The 15,738-nt window shown below is 33.1% G+C and overlaps 2 protein-coding genes across 3 annotated transcripts; both read left to right on the top strand.

Annotated features, from left to right (window-relative positions):
* Positions 1–6,292: 6,292 nt before the first annotated feature.
* On the top strand, positions 6,293–8,640 carry LOC114168459 (protein-tyrosine phosphatase). 2 transcript variants are annotated; one of them, XM_028053284.2, is made up of 5 exons: positions 6,296–6,705; positions 7,566–7,701; positions 7,775–7,842; positions 7,921–8,007; positions 8,267–8,640. In XM_028053284.2, exons 1-5 carry the CDS (start codon positions 6,355–6,357, stop codon positions 8,345–8,347), a joined length of 723 nt encoding a protein of 240 aa, XP_027909085.1. In that variant the 5' UTR covers positions 6,296–6,354; the 3' UTR covers positions 8,348–8,640. The 2 variants fall into 2 exon arrangements, with proteins under 2 accessions (XP_027909083.1, XP_027909085.1); XM_028053282.2 differs by having other exon boundaries at positions 6,293–6,705; positions 7,775–8,007.
* Positions 8,641–12,141: 3,501 nt separating this feature from the next.
* LOC114168456 (GDSL esterase/lipase EXL3-like) lies at positions 12,142–13,611 on the top strand. Its single transcript, XM_028053279.2, has 5 exons — positions 12,142–12,418; positions 12,508–12,638; positions 12,751–12,984; positions 13,071–13,326; positions 13,418–13,611. The coding sequence occupies exons 1-5, from the start codon at positions 12,142–12,144 to the stop codon at positions 13,609–13,611; spliced, it is 1,092 nt and encodes a 363-aa protein (XP_027909080.2).
* The last annotated feature ends 2,127 nt before the right edge of the window (positions 13,612–15,738 follow it).

Genomic DNA, 15,738 nt, shown 5'->3' with positions numbered 1-15,738 from the left:
TTTGACATGTTTAGAATTAGTACATAAAATAATAGTAATAATAATCATCATAATAATAAAAATAATAATAATCTGAGATGAAGATTGATAAAGTTAAACAATTCTTATGATAAAAATAAGAATATAAAATAAAATTGTAAATGAAGAAAGAATTAGAAAGAGTTTGAATTGAGACACACAAAACATTATCGTTAGAGAGAGAGAAATGCTTCCACTAGCGTTGAGTTGGTTTGAGCATTATGCTAATAACGTGTTATAAAATAAAGCTAATAATATAGAGAAGAAGTAAAAGAAGAATAGAGGATGAGAGTATAGGGAATAACTTTTATGTGTATCTTATTATTAAGGGTTAAATATGTTTTTGGTCTCTTAACCTTTAGTAAATTTTGGAATTAGTTAATTTCAAAATTTTGAACCAATTTAGTCCTTCATCTTTTGAAATACGTGGATTTAGTCATTTTAATCAAATTTTGTTAAGTTTATTAGACATTTCATAATAGTATTTGAATTAACATTAAAGCAAAAATGTGTCAAACAATATAAACAACTCAAATACAATCCTAAAATGCGTACGAAACATCAAATAAACCTAACAAAATTTGATTAAAATTATTAAATCCACATATTTCGAAAGATGAATTACTAAATTGGTCCAACGTTTCGAAATGGACTAATTCCAAAATTCACCTGAAAGATAAGGGACCAAAAACATATTCAACCCTAACCCTATGATTAATGATAGGAAGACTCCTATTTGTATATATAATATGGTAACCCACGAAGAATATAAATCAATCAAATAGTTAATAGAAATATTTACTGTTTACATAAAGATTAATAGAATAATGAATTATATGAGTATGAATCATATCATTTATTATAAATTTAATCTACCAATATATTTTGTAAAAATTGAAATTGATGATAAATGATGTTATGAATGGCGCGAGTAATGAGCAGATGAAGGACATGGGACCCATGGGACACATGGCAAAGGGGGAGGAAAACAAAGGCAAACGAAAAAGTGGAAGGAAACGAATAATCAATTCTGCACTGAAGGATTTCGTGTGGAGTACGACGTGATTATAAAAACAGCTTTTGCTATAGGAGAAAGGGAGGATGTGAATTTTCTTTTTCTCTCTCTTGGCCCTTTGGGATATTTCTCTGTCATTTCTGTTATCTTTTTCTTCTGTCATGAACGTTGTACTACTGTGACAGCTTGCATTTTTTATCATTTCTGCTGATATGACTTTTTCATACTAGAATTCACACCCATACAGACCATTCTGCTTTCACAGTTGCTATATTGTTTTGTTTACTAACCAAACACATTACATTTTGGTGCTTTCATCGACACCACCATGGCCGAAAACACACGTCTCAAGGATCTTGATGCTAACGTGAAGAAAATCCTTGACCTCATGGAGAAGCGTGATCTCAGTTATACAGAACGTTTTGAAAAGCTCAAGCTAGCCATCCATAACGTTTCCAAACAACAAGCCCTTGGTGGTTCGAACTCAACATCCAGCTCGTCGTTTCAGGTTCGGAATATTAAGATTGATTTTCCTAAGTTTGATGGTACTAATGTTTTACAATGGATCTTTAAAGCGGAGCAATTTTTTGAGTATTATAATACTCCTGAGCCCGAACGTTTCACTATTGTTGCTATCTATTTAGAGAAAGATGTGGTGTCGTGGTTTCAGATGATGCAAAAGAACAACCCCTTCCAGTCATAAGATGGTTTTACTAAGGCATTAACCCTGGAATTTGGTCCTTCACCCTACGAATGCCCACGATCTGCTTTCTTCAAACTCTCCCAGTTGGGATCTGTCAATGATTACTACGTTGAATTCACGGCCTTGGCTAATCGCATTACGGGCGTTACCGTTGACGCCATCCTCGAATGTTTTTTAAGTGGCTTTAAACTGGAAATTAGACGTGACGTGTTGGCACAATCCCCAAACTCCATTCTCAAAGCTGTATCATTAGCTAAACTTTTTGAAGACAAATATAACCCTAATTCCAAACATCACTTTTCTTCTAGCTACCCCAAAACGTATTCCACCAAAACCACAGCCCACCCACACCCAAACCTAAATACCTTACCACCCTTCTTACCCCCACCAAACATGAAACCATTTAGCCAACCTTTCAAACCATCCACTGTCAAACACATTACCCCGACGGAAATGCAAATTCGGAGAGAGAAAGGATTATGTTATACTTGTGATGCCAAATTCACCCCAACCCATAACTGCCCTAATAAACAGTACCTATTACTTCAATAGGAAGAACCCGAGGACCCTCCTGATCCAACACAACCAACTGCCACCCCTACTCATACCACTACCGACCATAACTTGGATCATCATCTTTCCCTCAATGCCCTTACAGGATCTCACGGATTGGGTACCATGCGCTTCTAAGGCTCCATTCAGGGTGCCCCTGTTCAGATTTTGTTAGACAGTGGTAGTTCTGATAGTTTTCTCCAACCTCGACTTGCAACTCACTTACAATTACCCATTGAACCCATTTCCACTTTTAACGTGATGGTGGGAAATGGCAACTCGTTGAAGGTTGAAGGTCTGATAAAGGACCTCACGGTGGCAATACAAGGTCATATCCTTACTCTTTCCGTGTATTTATTACCGGTTGTTGGCGCAGATTTGGTGTTGGGTGCATCGTGGTTGGCTACGTTAGGCCTTCATATTTCAGATTATAGTACATTGACTCTAAAATTTTACTTGAATGGTGAATTTATTACTCTCCAGGGTGATAACTCTAAGCTTCCCACTCCAGTGCAATTTCATCATATCCGGCGAATGTCTCACACCCGTGCTATTGATGAATGTTATGCATTACAACTTCAACTTCCTACGGAGCCAAAGGATAACTAGGTTGACTGCCATGTTGACTTACACCCAGAGCTAGCTCTTCTCCTACATCAATATCGCTCTGTTTTTGCTGAACCTTCGGGTTTACCACCAGTTCGGTCTCATAATCACCAGATTCCCTTGTTGCCTGGTACGCAACCGGTGAAAGTTCGACCTTATAGATATCCTCACAGCCATAAGGAGTAGATCGAAACCATGATTACTGTCATGTTGAAGGAAGGCATTATTTCTCCTAGCAACAGCCCATTCTCTTCACCCATACTCTTAGTCAAGAAAAAAGATGGTACATGGCGGTTTTGTACTGATTACAGGGCTCTAAACGCCATCACAGTTAAGGATAGCTTCCCCATCCCTACGGTCGATGAATTACTGGATGAACTATGCGGCGCTCAATACTTCTCCAAACTAGATCTTCGTTCCGGTTATCATCAAATTTTGATGGAACCAGAGGATCGATTCAAAACAGCCTTCTGCACTCATCAAGGTCATTATGAATGGCTCGTGATGCCCTTTGGGCTTACAAATGCCCCCACTACTTTCCAAAGCTTAATGAATTCTATATTTCAAGGGTTGTTGCGAAAATTAGTGTTAGTTTTCTTTGATGACATATTGATTTACAATACTTCTTGGTCCCTTCACTTACACCACTTGGAAGTTGTCCTTCAGATTTTACAACAACACCGTCTCTTTGCCAAATTATCCAAGTGTCATTTTGGTGTACAAGAAGTGGAATACCTTGGTCATGTTGTCTCGAGTAAGGGTGTTTCGATGGACCACAACAAGGTGACAGCCATATTGAATTGGCCCATTCCAACCACAGTGAAACAATTACGTGGGTTTTTGGGATTAATCGGGTACTATCACCAATTTATTAAAGGGTATGCTTCCATAGCTACTCCCTTAACCAATTTGCTAAAAAAGGATAAGTTCCATTGGGATTCGCATGCCAAGATTGCTTTTGATACCCTCAAGACAGCCATCACCACGACTCCTGTTTTGGCACTACCAAACTTCTCCAAACCGTTTATTTTGGAAACGGATGCATCAGGGACTGGCATTGGAGCGGTTCTTAGCCAATCACAACATCCCATTGCATTCTTTTCTAAGAAATTGTCACCACAAATGCAAAAACAATCTGCCTATACCAGGGAATTCCATGCAATCACCGAGGCTATTGCGAAATTTCGGCACTACTTACTTGGCCATAAATTCACCATCCGAACTGACCAAAAAAGTTTAAAATGTCTCATGGAACAAGCTATTCATACTCCGGAGCAACAAGCTTGGCTACACAAGTTTTTGGGGTATGATTTTACCATCGAGTATAAGCCCGGCAAGGAGAACCAGGCTGCAGATGCCCTGTCTCGATCCTTTTTCATGGCTTTGTCTCAGCCTACCTGGGATCTCATTATTCTAAACTCTCAGATATTGTCAAACTCTGCGACGCAGGCACTCCCCCAAGTCCGCATTATACTGTTCAAAACAAGTTGTTGTTCTGGAAGCAACGACTAGTGGTACCGACCTAGCACCCCTTGATTCAAACTATTTTGCAGGAGTTGCATAGTTCTCCCATCGGTGGCCACTCCGGTATTGCGCGCACTTTAGCAAGAGTTTCATCCCAGTTCTACTGGTCGGGTATGGCCCAAGATGTTAAAGCTTATGTCCAACACTGCTTGATATGCCAACAAGCCAAATCATCCACTACATCACCAGCGGGACTATTACAGCCCCTCCTTATTGCGCAACAAATTTGGGAAGACTTGGCCATGGATTTTATTGTTGGCCTTCCCCCATCATATGGCTTTTCCGTAATTATGGTTGTCATCGATCGTCTCTCAAAGTATGCGCACTTTTGCACCCTTAAGGCAGATTATTCAAGCAAGCACGTGGCTGAGGCGTTCATGCAATCTATTGTGAAGTTACATGGGATGCCCAAATCAATCGTTTCAGATCGTGATCGCGTCTTTACATGTAATTTTTGGCAACAACTTTGTAAGCTAAGTGGCACTACCTTAGCTATGAGTACCGCCTACCACCCACAATCCGATGGTCAGTCGGAAGCTCTTAATCGATGCTTAGAAATGTATTTACGATGCTTCACAGTGGATGAACCGAAAGGCTGGAGTAAGATGTTATCCTGGGCTGAATACTGGTATAATACTGCCTTCCAAACCAGTATTGGCATGACGCCATTCAAGGCAGTTTATGGGAGAGACCCCCCTACTCTTCCGAAGTATGAACAAAATGCCACCGAGCCCCCTTCCTTACAAGAAATGATGTTGCACCGTGATCAAACCCTTTTATGTCTTAAGCAGAATTTAATCAAAGCCCAGACTCTGATGAAGAAATATGCAGATCAGAAGCGCGTCCATGTGGAGTTCAAAGTGGGAGAATTAGTGTTTGTAAAACTCCAACCATATAGGCAACATTCGGTGGCTCTTCGCAAAAATCAGAAGCTTGGCCTTCGTTATTTTGGTCCATTTCCGGTGATACAACGCATTGGCCCTGTGGCTTATAAATTATCCTTGCCTCCTACAGCGAAGATTCACCCAGTTTTCCATGTGTCTTTATTGAAACCGTGCAAAGGAGAACATCAACAACCATATCTGCCTCTGCCTTTGCTCACGCATGAACTTGGCCCTGTTATTCAACCGCTCAAGGTGTTACAATCCAGAGTCATTTTACGAGCAGACCAACATATTCCTCAAGTACTAGTCTAATGGGAAGCGTTGGATATCTCGGAAGCTACTTGGGAAGACATGAGTACTATGCAACGGGAGTATCCTCACTTCAACCTTGAGGACAAGGTTGACTTCCATGGGGGAAGAAATGCTATGAATGGCGCGGGTAATAAGCAGATGAAGGACATGGGACCCATGGGACACATCGCAAAGGGGGAGGAAAACAAAGGCAAATGAAAAAGTGGAAGGAAACGAATAATCAATTCTGCACTGAAGGATTTCGTGTGGAGTACGACGTGATTATAAAAACAGCTTTTGCTATAGGAGAAAGGGAGGATGTGAATTGTCTTTTTCTCTCTCTTGGCCCTTTGGGATATTTCTCTGTCATTTCTGTTATCTTTTTCTTCTATCATGAACGTTGTACTGCTATGACAACTTGCACTTTTCATCATTTCTACTGATATGACTTTTTCATACTAGAATTCACACCCATATAGACCATTCTGCTTTCACAGTTGTTATATTGTTTTGTTTACTAACCAAACACATTACAAATGAAAGGTGTGAAAAACAAAATCGAATGTTAAAATTCACCCATCGAAAAAAAATATTATGCTTAAAATGCATTAAAACTAAAAAAAAGAATATAATACAAAATAAAATACATTAATGAAAAAAAAAAAAGAAGATAACTTTCCTTGGAGGCTTTTTTCTTGGGCTCTTGAAAATCATCAGTGGAGAAACAAAAAAAGTTGAGAACACGGTCTTTTGAAGGAACAATGAACGTCATTAATTTACGATTTTGCCACTCTCCCCAACTCCTCCATTCACCAAATCTCTTCTTCGTTGTTCCTTCTTCATCACAAACTTCAAACTTCACCCTGAGAAACCCAACCACCCCATTTGCTATTTCCTTCAAAAATCGTTTCTTTTCTCCAATTCGTGCGTCGATGGCCTCCTCAGTCTCCGTCACGGAGAACGAAACAAAGCCATTTTCCGTTCTCTTCGTGTGCCTCGGCAACATCTGCAGAAGCCCCGCTGCCGAAGGAGTCTTCACCGACTTAGTCAACAAAAAGAGCCTCAATTCGCTGTTCAGAATTGATTCTGCTGGCACCATCAATTACCACGAGGTGGGTTTGTGTCGTGTTTATATCAAACGCTTCATGCATTTCATCCAAAAGATGATTTTTTAGAAGAAATTTTTTGATGGGTTTATCTTTAGTTTACAAGGAGTGAGCAAAGTTTTTATATGGTATCTTAGAATATGAATAAAGTTTAACTCAATCCCATTAAATTTGTTGGTGAGATGGCTCACACTTATGTTTATTTGGCCTAGTTTCTGGTCAATGTATGACTTTGTCACTCCAACAGTGTTTAGTGTGTTGATAACATGTTAGATGACCCAACAACTGATCTAGTCTATACTTTGATATCATTTAGCGTTTTGGGTTTAGCCTCATTCAACCCACTAAGCCAACTAGTAAGGTGATAGTTGAGATTTTCCCGAAATGGACCACCAACCAAAATTCTCTCTGCAGTAATTCTTAAGGTGGGGATTATCATATATGTCATGTGTCAGTTTGTGATTGGATTTCACACACACATATATTATTTATTTGAGGACTTTTGGATCAGTATTCTATGCATAATTCGGTTGGAAGAACAGAAATTTCATTCATTCTAAGTCTGCATTTGACAAAGAATGACAGGAAATCGTGAAGCATTTTTTCAATAAAATTCAAGAGGAAATTGAGAAAATTGAGAATGCTTTTGGGGTGGATGGAAATGAAGGATTTTGTAGGTTCATTCATATACCATATATCTTCAATCACAAGTTATCATGGATGATAAGTTGGTTGATTTTTCTAATGAGAGCTAAAAAGTTACCCCAAGCATCTGCAGTGTAAAGATTTTCACAGTACATGGAAATTAAACTCTATACATTGTTTAAAAAGTTATTATTTTTTTGGGATGGTGGTGATTTTTGAAGGGAAATGAAGCGGACCCGAGAATGAGGGCAGCCTCAAAGAGGCGTGGGATTCAGATAACTTCTATTTCAAGGCCAATCAAGCCCTCTGATTTCATTGACTTTGACCTCATTCTTGCTATGGACAAGCAGAACAGAGGTAGATTCTCTGATGGAATGTTTTGTACGTGCTTTGTTATGTTTGCTGATGGACATTTTTTTGTTTCCTTTAGTGGACATATTGGAAGCTTTTAATAAATGGAAAGGAAAACATTCCTTACCGGATGATGCACATAAAAAGGTTGGTGCAAGGTCTTGCTCTTCTTTGGGGCTTTTGTTTGGTCTACTTTTTGGTCTAACCAGGATTGTGATGATGCAGGTTAAGTTGATGTGCTCATATTGTAAGAAGCATGATGAAACTGAAGTCCCGGATCCCTATTATGGTGGAGCGCAGGGGTTTGAGAAGGTAATGATATTCATGTTGGTTATTGTAGTACTTGGTTAGACTTATATGTTGGAGTGGAGTGTTAATCCCTAGTGCTATGCCAGTTTTGAATGATGGTACTTCTTGGTTCAGTAACTATAATATGAATATTGCTTGGTGGAACTGATCTCAAATTGTTGATGATGCAAGAAATGTATCTATTTTGCAAGATAACAAACACTATTGAACTCTTTACTCTTGGTTGATGCTTTGCTTATCATCTTTATGTTGGCACTGGCAGGTGTTGGATTTGCTCGAAGATGCTTGCGGATCATTACTGGAAACCATTTTGGCAGAAAATAAACATTTACAAGAATCCTAAGACATGTACAGAGGATTCAATCCTGTGGTGAAGTTATAGATCCATTGATTATTGGAAAAACTGATGTCATAATATCTTCTTGTTTCAGTGGTTCACTGTCCTAAACGCAACGATTTCTATATATTGTTGGAAACTTCTTGTCATAGTCATATAACTAACAGTTTGAGTCGTAAGTTCGATTCTCTCTTGGTTTTTCCTCTGGTAATCACCTTCAATGCTGAAATTCAGGAGATTATAGCAGAGGCATGTACGATGATATTGATGGCTATTATATTGACGTACACGTTTTTGAATTCTGTCTCGTGAGGACTGATTTGGACCATGTTTGGCTTCTGTGCTTACTGGTATGTAACCACTGAATGGAACCTAAAATTCAGATTCATTTAACTTGGTTGTTTACTGACATGTTATGTTACACATCTTTTCAGAAGATATGAATCAAAACTTGTGTTCTTTTCACATAGTGAACGTGATTTTATAGGTTTAAGACGTGTCCAAACAAATATTAGTTGTCTAAGCCTTTCAATTGAGGCACCCTATTAGTTGTTACATGCTGCAGCGTTGAACCCAAAAGTTCAGATTTATTTAACAAAGTTTGACAAGCTTTACCTACTACCAATTGCTTGGGAGTAACGAGGCTGTGAATGCATTTAAAAGTTGAATTGAATATCACAGACAAAGCTGATTTACTTCAGTTGGAGAAAATTGAAAAATGTATATTCAAAAATTTTCAGGCTTAATGGTGGGTGATAGTTATTAGAATCTAAACACATCATTACCATCATAAACAAACATATTCACTTTGAGTATAATTGAGTTACATACATTGACAATTTCTCTACATCCAACTCAAAAAACTAAAATAACCTTAAAATAAAAAGTACTCTTGTCTTCAATTTGATCGGTAAATGTGTAAATATATTCATTAAGAGTTTTTGAAGATGGAGATTGGAGTGAGAAATCCAAAGAGAAGATAGATGTGAAGTTTAGAAAGTAAGTTTAGAGAGATGATAATTTTCTTATAAAATGAACTTCACTTAATAAAAAAATTATATATAGCTTTAATCTATTTATTAAAATATTTTAGTGTCACCTTTTAAAAATCACTTATAGTATCATTTTAGAGGTTCACACAATAAATGTATCCTTATTTCTTAAATTTATATATTTAAAAAAAAGGAAATGAACTTTTTTTAAAACCAAAATAAAAAAGAATAACTTTTTTCTCTCATTGTTTACAACATTATACTTAGGGATGTCAAAAAAATCTGTACTCGCAGATATCCGCAAATAAAACCCTAACGGGTCAAAAATGAATATTGTAAACAGATACTCGCGGGTAACGGTATGAGTATTTTTTATACCCACATGTTAACGAGGCAGATACGAGTATCATAGTATCCGTACCCGTGGATACCCATACTTGCTATATTTTAATTTAAATTAAAAAAAACATGATTAAAATATTAACACATGGAAATTGAATGGTTTATTTTTTATCAATTAATTTTAAAAAATATCAATTTCTTTGTAAAATGTCATTTAACACTATTTAAACTAGCGTACACACAAGCGCTATCGCGCCTGTGTACGCATTTTTAAAATATTGATGATAGCATGTTAGTAGGTGATAATAATATAATGTTATTAAGTTAATATAAAAATAAATTTATATTTATTAAAAATAAAGTGAAATGAATAAAAAAATTAATTATTGATGAATAAAAAAAGATAAACAATTTTATAGAAAATAAATAAAAATAACCGTTAATTTTTAAAAAAATTAATAAGTAATTATATTGTAAAGGGTACAATTGGTATTATGAAATGTGGACACAAAAGAGGGAATTCTCTTTATATATTGTTATAGATGAGTTATTTGCACTTTGTTTAAAATTTATAAATGTTATGCATTGTATTTTTATTTCAATTTATGGTTACAATATATTATTAATATTAAATTTTTTCTTTTGTAAATACCCGCGAGTATCCGTAGATATCCATGAATATTAAAAAAAAATATATGGGTACTCGCATAACGAATATCCGGGTCCGTACAAACATGAGTACGGATATGAGACATATATTTATCGAGCGAATAGGATACGGGAAAACTACTACAGATATCCTACCTCTACCTACCCGTTGACATTCCTAATTATACTCGTTTTTAATGCACTAATGATATCTAGTTCCATAATGACATGTATTATTAAATACTAAAGTGAAAATATATTTTCGTTTCTGTATTAAAATACTTTTAATTCCTAAAATTTGAATAAAATTATACTTTAGTCCCGCCAAATTTAAATGTGTTTGTATTTCCTTGAATGTAAAATTTACATTTTAAGTTTCTCAAATTTTAAAAATAACATTTTTATTCTCCAAGTTTTTTTTTACCTTTTTAATTTTATTCTTTCCCTCGTTGTTAGAATAGTGGTATAGGATGAATTATTATTATTATTATTATTATTATTATTATTATTATTATTATTATTATTATTATTATTATAGTCACACTTGTATGTAGTTCATTTTAATCTTTTATTTTTCTTCTTTCTTGTTACATTATCATGAGTTCTGATTTTATTTTGAAATTAACGTACAATGGCTTTGTATAGAATATGTAAATATAATTCACATAATAAATATTGTTTCAATTTTTTTATTTTTGTATAATATAAAATTTGGACTCTCCATACTTAAATTCTCAATTTTTTTTACGTTACAAAGATTTAAAGGAAATATTAAAATCATAAATAAATATTAAAACACTATTCAATAATATTTTATCTCCAAAATTGTTAGGAAATATACTATTAATGATTAAACCTATTCATACAATATAAAAAAGAGGTTAACATAAATGGTATGGATGAACATTTTATCTTCCAATCTTTACTTTAACAAGCAGAATCAAACTAAAGTTCCACATTTAGTTTCAAAAACTAAAGAAATCAATTTTAAATTTGAAAAACTAGATAAATCATTTTTAAATATGAAACTAAAATAAAATTTGAGCTAATATATTGTTAACATTATACTAAAGTTATTAAATAATTAAAAAGTTATGCTAATATACTTCTAACATTTCACTAAAAAAATAGAATATAATTAAAATGAACTAATTTTAGTGTAGATCAATTTCGTTAAAAATTAACTTTATTAAACATTATATTTGTTAAATAAAAAAGCATACTAAAATTAAATAAAACTACTCAATATGTAAAAATATTGTGTTTATTAAATTAATATACGTTTATCATTTTACTAAACATATCTTTAGGAAATTAAAATTTTTAAATGTTTTATTTGTTAAATAAAAAATATAGTGAAAATAAATAAAATTATTAAATATTTAAGAAAATTTCTGTTTATCAAATTAATGTAGTTTTAACATTTTACTGAACATAGAATATACTTAAAATGAATGAATTTTAATATTGATCAATTCGTTAAAAAATTAAATTTATAAATTTCATATTTGTTAAATAAAAAATAGAATCGTATTAAATGAAATTAATAAATATTTACAAAAATCTCGGGTATATTAAATTAACATATTTTTATAATTTTACTAAAGATAGAATAAATTTAAAATAAATTAATTTTAACATCGATCAAATTTGTTAAATGATAAATTTATCAAATATATTATATATTCAGTTAACAATTCCGTAGCATATTATGTGAATTAAATATAATATATAGTTTGTTACCTTTCAAAAATGATAATTTTTTTATATAATGATGAAATGAAGACTAAATATTCACAATATCATCATAGAAACACAATGTTTTTCTCTGAAGTGCCTTCTCCACAATTGTTTGTAGTGATTGTTTGGTCCTTTTCAACTATTATTATATCTCTTGTTAGTGCTGTGAGGTTACCAAACAATGAAAGTGTTCCAGCAGTGATTGCGTTTGGGGATTCCATCTTAGATACAGGTAACAATGACTACATTAATACCTTATTCAAATCTAATTTTCGACCATATGGTAAAGATTTTGGTCGAGGAAATCAACCAACTGGGAGGTTCAGCAATGGTTTAATCCCTTCAGACTTCCTTGGTACAAACAAAAAATCCTTATTCTTCAATTCTTTTACCATCATATGCATAATAGAATCAAAATGTTTTAATAAATTTGGTCTTTTTCAGCTGCAATATTAGACATCAAGAAGCTTTTGCCTCCGTATCTTGATCCAAATTTGAAACGTCACGATCTTCTCACAGGTGTAAGCTTTGCATCTGCTGCTAGTGGATATGATCCTCAAACTAATAAAATAGCAGTAAATAACTATTCCCACTTCAAACCTCACAATGTTATATTTTCATTCTCCTCTGCAGATCTTTTAATTTTAACCCTCACTGTAACTTTCTTTCTGTCATATGTTACCTTAGTCAGTGCTATCATTATCAGATCAACTAGAAAATTTCAAGGAATACCAAACCAAGTTACACGACATGGTTGGAGAAAACACAACAACAACAATTATATCGAAAAGCGTATACCTCTTGTCCTCAGGAAACAATGATATTGCCAATACTTTCTTTACATTACCATTTAGGCGACTACAGTATAATGTTTCAACTTACACAGATTTCATGGTTTCACAAGCTACCAAGTTCTTACAAGTATGTGTGAACCACCTACCCAAATCAACAATTTAATCTAAACTTATTTCGTTAATATATATTTGCATCAAATGAATGAAATGCAGAATCTTTATGGACTTGGAGCTAGAAAGATTGGAGTACTTGGTTTGCCAAATTTAGGGTGTGTGCCCTCTCAAAGAACACTCAGAGGAGGACTTCACAGGAAATGTTCAGAACCTGAAAACCAGGCTTCGATGCTCTTTAACAAGAAGCTGTCATGCCAAATAGATATCCTTGGGAAAAAATATCCTGATGCTAAATTTGTCTACCTTGATATTTATAGTGTATTATCGGATTTGGTTCAAAATACCACTAAATATGGTAATCAAACACATCTACCATACTATATACGAGTAGTACATTTTGGTTTCTAACTTATTATTACTCATTGTGATGGTGTTTGGTGGTTTAGGTTTTGAAGTTGCAGATAAAGGATGTTGTGGCTCGGGAAATCTTGAAGTAAGCATTCTGTGTAACCCTCTTAGCCTGGGGATATGTTCAAACCGGTCAAACTACGTATTTTGGGACAGTTTCCATCCTACGGAAAAGGCATATCAAATTATTACTTCTCAGGTGTTTGATAAAAACGTCGATAAATTCTTCTGAGTTCCACTCATGTACTCCTACTGATTAATATCAATATAATAAAACATTTTACTTTTTTATTATTTTATGACACACTATCTTTATATTTTAAATTTAATCTACCAATACTTTTTTCTTTTTGTGAAAATTGAAAACATAAAAGGTGTGAAAAACAGAATCCAATGTTAAAACTCACCAACTGACAAAAAACAATTACACTGAAAATGCATTAAAATCTTTTACTTTAGGAAACATATGTTTTTACCACGATTAAGCATGTTTACCGATTAAAGATCTCTCAAAAATTTAACAAAATAAAATAAAAAATAGAATATAGCACACAATAAAAGTAAAATAGGAGTATTGGCTGTGGATAAAAATATTTTATTGAAATTCTCGTATGCTTTGAATTGTAAGACAATGGAAATACCATTTTAATACCCGAGAATAATTGTGTAGGAGGTAACGTAACAAAATAATGGCAACATGGGATTAGTAAAATTAGAAATAATTTGTCGAGATGAATTAATTAAATGCTGACTCAAATAAATGCTAATTTAAAATAAATGCTTATTCAAATAATTTCTGTTTATCAAAATTATCATTGTTATTAACTAATGTTGATTGAATGACTAAATTAAAATTCAAATAATTGAATAAAAAATTTCCTATAAATGAATTAATTAATAAATACACAAAAAAGTTAAAACAGTAATAAAATATCAATAATTAATAATTAATGATGAAAAACCTTTTACATCGTAATTAAGAAAGGAAATTTAGAATAAATATTTTTCTAAGAAAGGAAATTTATAATTAAGTAATAACCTTTTACATCTTTTTATGGAGCGCTATTTATAAGTAATAACTTTTAATTAGAAATTTAAAATTGTGAAATTAAATAATTTAATTAATTACAATATATTAATATAAAATTTACTTTTTATAAATTCAATGTAATTAGATATTAACTTTTACCTTTTAAATAAAAAAATTGCCAATTTATTTCTCGCCATTAGTCTAATAATAAAATTTAAAATAAAAATATCGTGGTGGTGGATGTGGTGGTGGTGGTTGTGGTAGTGGTAATTTGGTTATGGTGGTGATGTTGGTTATGATGGTGGTGGTAATGGTGGTGGTGATAGTGGTTATGGTGTTGGTGGTGATTGTGGTGGTGGTGGTGATGGTGATGATGATGATGGTGGTGGAGGTGGGAAAAAAAACTTATGTGTAGCAAACAAATTGAAAAAATAAATAATTTAATTATTTTATAATTTATATATAATATTAATTTAAAATTTTTATCATGTTAGTTTAATCTAATTAAATAATTTTATAAAAAAATATGTATATGGTTTAATAACTAAAAATATTCGGTAGCTAAATATCATATCAAATATATTTTATAAAATAAAATTTATTTTGGTCGCTAAATCGGTGGCTAAAACATTACATATTAAAGAATGTTTAGCGACCAAAAATATTCGGTGACTAAATATTATATTAAAAATATTTAATAAAAAAAATATTATTTTGGCCGCTAAATCGGTGTCTAAAACATTACATATTAAATAATATTTAGCGACCAAAATCATTCGGTGGCTAAATATCATATTAAATATATTTTATAAAATAAAATTTATTTCGGTGCTAAATCGGTGGCTAAAACATTTTATATCAAAATAATAATTAGCGACCAAAACTATTTGGTAGTTAATTACCATATTAAATATATTTTACATAGTAAGATTTATTTTGGTTGCTAAACCGATGGCTAAAACATAATATTTAGAAACTAAAAATAGTCGGTCGCTGTTTTGGTCGCTATATGAATAAAAGTTATTGTACATTCATTCAGACACTAAATCGGTGGCTATTTGCGACTACTATGAATCGGTGATTATTTCAGTCACAATTTGCGACTAAATTATTTCGGTGACTAATATCAGTGGCTAAATTGTATTTTTCTAGTAGTGACCTCATTATCTAAATGGAAATGGATATTAGATATAGGAGAGCATGGATTATAGAAGGATATCCTTAAATTTAAATATGGATCTTGGAGAGGCTTAAATGGTAACATTAGAAAATGGTATACATCTAGGTGGTGGAAGAACTTAAGCAAGACATATGGGGAAGATTAAGAAG

This window comes from Vigna unguiculata, chromosome 11 (assembly GCF_037176805.1).
Source record: "Vigna unguiculata cultivar grain cowpea cultivar isolate G323 ecotype 2 chromosome 11, ASM3717680v1, whole genome shotgun sequence".
NCBI classification, from domain to species: domain Eukaryota; kingdom Viridiplantae; phylum Streptophyta; class Magnoliopsida; order Fabales; family Fabaceae; genus Vigna; species Vigna unguiculata.
This window is presented reverse-complemented; position numbering and strand designations above follow the sequence as displayed.